This window comes from Schistocerca americana, chromosome 8 (genome assembly GCF_021461395.2).
Source record: "Schistocerca americana isolate TAMUIC-IGC-003095 chromosome 8, iqSchAmer2.1, whole genome shotgun sequence".
Classification (NCBI taxonomy): Eukaryota; Metazoa; Arthropoda; class Insecta; order Orthoptera; family Acrididae; genus Schistocerca; species Schistocerca americana.
Genome location: NC_060126.1, coordinates 481,347,529 through 481,354,357, shown reverse-complemented (window position 1 = coordinate 481,354,357; position 6,829 = coordinate 481,347,529). Strand labels below are relative to the sequence as shown.

The window sequence follows — 6,829 nt, the reverse complement described above, 5'->3', positions numbered from 1 at the left end:
TCAACAACCTCTAAAAGAAACAAGCAACAATTATAAATATGTTTGAATTATAGACTATCTCAGAAAATTAATGTTGCAATATGTAACTTAGAATAAAAGATGAACGGAGAGGGGCATCACTTCACATTTTTGAAAATAGTGCATTATTTTCTACAGAACATACAGAATGGGGAGCTCCCACAACTAGTAAGGCAGTTTTTTATGTTGGTGAGTGTTACTACAAAGTTTATAACCTTGAAGTGATATTTACTAAGTAAACACAATATGTGGAGAATGGACTAGAATTTCATTTAATAAGTTTGGCGTTATCCAGAAGCAGTGAGTAAGTGAACACAGCACTCATATAGGTATGTAAATGATGTGTTGTCTTTGTGGAAATGAATTAAAAGGTAACATCATATCTCCATAAAGATAATGAATAAGCAATATTATGAAAAGGGTAGCAGACAGGCACAACAAAAAGACACACATTTACGCAAATGCAGAGCACTGTCTCTAAGTGTCAAGCCACAGACAGTGGTCATGTGTGTTTGACCTGTGAATATCTGTGTGTGTGTGTGTGGGGGGGGGGGGGGGGGGGGGGTCTATTTCATAGATGGTCTTCTGGCTGAAAGCTTATGTGTTTAGCAGTCTTTTTGCTGTGCCTGTCTACGACTCCAACATTTCCACTATGTGGTGAGTAGCAATCTATACTTTTCACAATACTGTCATTATTCTATCCTGGATGTTCACTGTTTGATGAGTAAGCAACATACATAGTTCAATATGGAAATACAAGGCACTGCCATCAACTTTGTTCATTTTACCGAAGATATCCATACCATAATCCATCAGCCAAAAATACCCAAAAAGGGTGCATCAATGAGTTTCTTTATTTCAGCTGCATTAATTCATCCAGTTCTCTACAAACATGCTTATTATACGTTAGACCACTTGCTTTCGGCACTTTGTTTGCAGTTGATTTTGACTATGGACTACAAACTATTGGTACAACAGCTCCAAGAAATAAGTACCCACTGGCCCTCAAAAGTAGACTACTCTGTGGAAGACAAACATTTTAGTAATAACAATAATACTTTTTCAAATGATAACCAAGAAAAAGTGCATGAGGCAATATGTGAGAAAATTGTCAGAATTGGCACCAACTTGATACCTAAAAATTATTCGGTTATCAATGATGTTATTGACACAAAAGGTAAACATTTGTTCAGCTATAAGCACGCAGTCCTTGGTGAATAAAAGTGAAATTACAAGATCATGTGCAAGAAGTGTAGCTCATTCTTTGTAGGAAAAACATGTAGCTCAGTCTCAAGTAGAAGAAACATTATAGATGCTGGAAATCCCAGAAAACTAACTTCACCTTCAAGTAGTTTGGTTGTTTGGAAATATGTTATAGATGTTCAAACACATTCAGGGCATTAAGAAGATATACTATGCAAAAACAACATACAGATAATCCCGTGCAGCTACTAAATCATCAAATCTAGTTATCTCACTCACTGCTTGTGGATGATTCCAGACTAGTGTTCAATAATATCACCTTTGCAAAAGTATAACACTTGAAAGCAGGCATGGAACCCAAAACCTAGGTTGTGCACAGTAAAAGTTTGTGAAAGATAGGGAAAAGCTGTGTTCTGAGATCTTTAAGTTTTTGACCGTACATATCCACATTGTCATACAAATATTTCATAAAGGATGATGTGCTTACAGCTGCAATATTATGCAGTAAAAGTGTTTTTAATTTCATAAGTAAATTTATTCTGGACATTGTAAGTATTTTCTGTGGTCATGGTACATCTATCACTTACATTTATACTGTTTTGCAATAAATGACACTGAAAAATGTGGTGACAAATTACTCTTTTGAACTGGCAGCACTGGTATGATCAAACACCTACTTGAATGGCTATAGGTATAATGATCCTATTTGAATCTCAGACTTGACATTCCATCTTATTGCATGTGAGCTCCACATTTTTCTTTCATCATTTTCATCCTTTATGAAACATGTACAATCATAGCTGGAACTATTACTATCACTATCCAGTGCTTTTAACTCTATGAACAGCACGTCTAAGTTTGTGCACTCATCAACTTACACTATTATTTACATATATTATTACACTAAAAGCTAATGAATCAATCATGTCACATGTTCATACAACTACAGCTAAAATATGTATAATGAAGAACAAATAATATCTTGATAGTTTTTCTTGGGGAAATCAGCCGAGAAATATTTTCAATTTAGCAGTGTTTCAAGAAGCAAATTTTGCCAGAAGACATCAAGTAAGAAAGATCACTCTGAAAGAAAAATACTACTCTGCTGATTTCCTGACAAGAATTTGTCAATGCAGTTGATTGAGGAAGCCTGCATTCGCAAATAATGCCTTATTGGGCAGCTAACCAGTGTAACCAAATATAAGACAGTTATGAAAGTAGTATCAATAATATACTGTATGAACAGTTAATTAAGAAATCAATGAATTAAAATGCAGTATGGTAGAACTTCGTAGTGTCGCTGTTACTGAAGATGAACAAAAGTTTTCTTTACAGGGCGGAAATGATTGATATGGCCACAGTTGTTACATGTACACTGAATCTTGAGATTATTCCAATTCTGAAAAATTAAATAAAGGGAGAAAGGAAGGGAGAGCCTGTTGGGAAGGTATAGGGAGATGACAAACCAGAGAATGACACTCACAAAGTTTGAAACAAACATGCCCAGAAAAGAAAAGATAAGGCGCTGACATTGTGGAGCTCTGAGTTCATGTTACAGTGCCAGGAGACATTACTCCCAATAATTTGGAGAGAGAGAGAGAGAGAGAGAGAGAGAGAATAAAGCTGAAGGTTATTGTCATATACAGACACTAAGCTGCTTTGTCACTTAATATGAGACACTGATGTAGGAAAAATTACTTATTCCCTATTAATATCAATAATGTCATGTAATTATATATGTAGTTATTAATTTCACAATCTGATGTTTTTTTTTTCAGTGAGTGTCAACACAACTCAGTGCTGCAAAACATTAGTGCATGTGTTCTGAATTAGCAATGCAATCATATGCACAGTTATTTCAACACAAGACTGTTCATTTCCAGAAAACAAAAATTACATTATGTTACATTTAAGAGTTTCTTCTTATTTCTCTTGTAGATCAGGTTCTTTTGACTTCGCTGTGTACACAATTTCTGCATATTCTGTCCTGTCCTCCTCTGGTCGAACCTGTGGTCGTGGTTTTCCCGCTACATCTTTCAGATCAAGTTCTGCATAAACTATGTCACCACGACTTGTTTTCTGTTGGAGAGGCTCAGCTGCTGGTTGCATTTCTGGTTCCATCTGTAACAGTAATAACAGTCACTTAAACTATTTATTCATAGAATTCAGGATATTATCCCAGGAAGCACCAAGATACCACAATCTAGCTCCTTATGGAAATGCAGAGTTAATATCAGAGTTTTATTTCCCAAGTGCAGATGTTGAAAAAGACAAATACAAAAATTTGGAGTGTTGGACAAGGTCACAGGAAGCTCAGTGCAGCCCTTGGTCAGCGAGAGATGAATACCTGGTTTGTTGCTGTCATATAGAGTTGAACTAGGGACCTAAGAGCAGTCTAAACTCCAGGGTCCAATTTCTGAGGGCCATTAGCGGAAAAGAAAAGTTTTTGTCCTTACGTAACCACATTGTCATACAAATATTTCATAACATATTTCGTAAAGGAAGATGTGCTTACAGCTGTAATATTATTCAGTAAAAGTGTTTTTCATTTCATATGTAAATTTACTCTTGACTGTGTAGGTATTTTCTATGGTCATGCTACGTCTACCACTTCTTGCAAAATTTAAATTTTGTAATAAAACTTCAAGAATGAATTTTTCACTCTGCAGTGTAATGTGCACTGATATGAAACTTCCTGGCAGATTAAAATTGTGTGCTGGATAGAGGCACCAACTCAGGACCTTTGCCTTTCGTGGGCAAGTGATCTACTGACTGAGCTACGCAAACTTGACTCACGACCTGTCCTCACAACGGTACACTTTGCCAGTACCTCATCTCCTACCCTCCAAACTTCCCAGAAGTTCAAGAAGAGTAAGGATCTGTTATATTCTGTAATTTATTTGTTCTTTATTGGTTTTTAGTAAAACCTGTGTTGTTGAAGAGGCAGATTTACAATAGTGATGATGAAGGTTGTCTGGAATCCTGTCCTGGAACAGGACTTACTGCCCTCAGGTCACAAGATGGATAAGCAGTTTTTCTAGTTCTTGAAACAACAGCTCAGTCAGCAGTATGAGCTTGTACAGAAGCAGACAGATCCTGCATGCCTACAATCATTCCTGGCAGTCCCAGCTTTCTGCCATTTTTTGAATATCAAGAGGACTGGGAAGTGTACCACTTTGTATCCAAGCAAATGACATTAAGTTCCCCAAGAGACTGTGAGCTTCTTTTATTATCTACAAACAAACGGCTCTGTTATCTCATGCCAAAATTATCCCTTTTCCTGAACCATCACTGCTACCTCTATCACTATTTACTCACTTTTAAGTGAACATTTTTCAACAAAAATGCATGTGATGGCCACTGATTTAGTTCCTCCTTCATCGTAAAGCAACATCAGACATTTATGCATCATGGACTGTGGTTTTACAGCAACTGAGTAGAACATGCATGTTTATGTCTTCTTTTGGAAAATCATTTGCAGAATCCTTAGTACATGACATGTTGGTCAGATTACCACCAGTAACTGGAGTGTGTGCTCGAACATTTTGAGAGTCTCATCCTTCTTTAGGTGAAGTTTTGTGTAGTGCTAAAACTTTTGAGGTTTCACTAGGAGCTCAGGCTGTCTTTTCCACAGCATATAATACATAACACATAAGAACTATCCTCTTGATCGGCAAGTGCAGCACAGTCCATCTGATGGTGAAACTGCAAAAATGTCAAGCAGTCAAGGTAGAAGTGGAGTGGCACCCGCTTGACCAGACAGATATCGAACCCCTCTTTTCTTTACATGCTAATCATTGCTTTCCACATAATACTATTCACTGCTTTCCACATAATAATGATGCATATCAACAGTGTCTTCACCAGGGTCATATAGCAGATGTTTGTCAGAGCCATTTGAGCCATCACCAGTTGGTTGCACCAGCTTCAGCAAAGTTGTCATAAATAAGTCGACTGGAGATGATCTCCTCATAAGTCGACTGGAGATGATCTCCTCATAAGTCGACTGGGGATGATCTCCTCAGTGAACTGAGACAGGTCAGGCTGAGGCGGTCTGTGACTGTCGTTAAGTGTGCCACTGTTGTATACCCACATTACTTGTCACCAGGAGATTTCATTCTGTGCCATGCCTAAGTGATCTTGCAGGATGCAACATACTTATATTGACTGATCAGGATGAGAAAATCGCCCACTCTCATTTTCATTCATTTTACCATTGTCTTGTACTCCTTTATTTTGCATCAAAAGGAAAATTCAGTTCACGAAATTGCAAAGAGAGTGTGGTTGGTCAGTACTTGTCTTAAAGAGATGAAATTCCTTGTACTGTCTATAGAAAAAAGTGAAAGCAGAAAATAAAAATTCATGCTTTTGGAACTGTAGATTCCTTCTTCAAGAAGGAAAAGGTGATTGGTTTGAGAAGTGTGAGAATGGGGAGAAGGGGAGTGTTTCTACCAGTAATACTAGGAATTACTCCACCTGAAGGTGAGTACTAGTCTTCTCTCTTTAACTACTTAAGCTTCCTTCCTCTTTCTCTAGCGCTGTCAATCTTTGTCTGATCTATTTCTAGTCTGTCCTTACTTCCTCTCTGGTTTTTAACTGTCCTCTGCACTTTCAGTATCACACTTTTTCAGAGAATGTCATTCAGTTTATTCTATTGATCCATTTCTTGTCCTGCTCATCTGTTATATCATGAGTCAGGATACTAGGTGACTCCTGTACCAAATCTGTGCTAGTTTTCTTTCTGGTGAGTCAAGGAGCATCAATTCCTGACAGCTTCTGTGTGTGATTGATAGGCTAGTTTTTTGCTGTAAGTATGTAAGACATAAATATACTGAAATTAAGAAAAATTCACTCCAAACCTTGCATGAGGAGTGAAACAGTATGCCAGAAACCATATACATATGGACTGAATTACTGTTCATGTAACAACTCACAACAAACCAAGATTATGGGATTTCTAACTCAAACGAAATTTCCAATTCCGTACATTTTTTAGCAATGTTTATTGAATGTTTTCATTTTGAGAAGGCAGAAGGAGCAATCTGTTTTACTTACTAAAAATATCCTAAAGCCAAGATTGCACAAATATTTCTGTATTTAAAAATACTGGTTTCAACAGTGCTTGCTGTCATCTTCAGGTCTTAAAAAAAACTTTATTAACAAACGTGTTCATTTTATGTTGGACCTCACACCAAGTTGTCACATGGATAAAAAACAGCACATTATAAAAGGTTTTTCATAACTAAAATATTTAAAAATATAAAGCATCTTGTGCAAATGGCCATGTCCATACACATACCACTAATAGATGATTGTTACATCACAAAATGTAACAATCATCTGTGAGTAGTTTATATAGGGAGATGGCCATTTGCACAAGGTGCTTTATGTTTTTAAATATTTTAGTTATGACAAATCTTTTATAATGTGCTGTTTTTTATCTACATGACAACTTGGCATGAGGTCCTACTTAAAATGAACAAGTTTCATAACAAAAAGATTTATTGAGACCTGAAGATCACAGCAAAGTCTGTTGAAACAAGTTGTTTTAAATAAAGAAATAGGATATTTGTAGCAATGTTCATTCTCATTTTGTTTGTAAAGAATG

The 6,829-nt window shown here is 36.6% G+C and overlaps 1 protein-coding gene across 1 annotated transcript in view; it reads right to left on the bottom strand.

The window, feature by feature from the left end:
• Nucleotides 1-588: 588 nt before the first annotated feature.
• Nucleotides 589-6,829, bottom strand: part of LOC124545930 (fasciclin-3) — a 241,508-nt gene continuing 235,267 nt past the window's right edge. Inside the window, exon 12 of the mRNA XM_047124890.1 lies at nt 589-3,342. Coding sequence (XP_046980846.1) covers nt 3,145-3,342 — 198 coding nt within the window. The 3' untranslated portion in view covers nt 589-3,144. The remainder of the gene's footprint in view (nt 3,343-6,829) is intronic.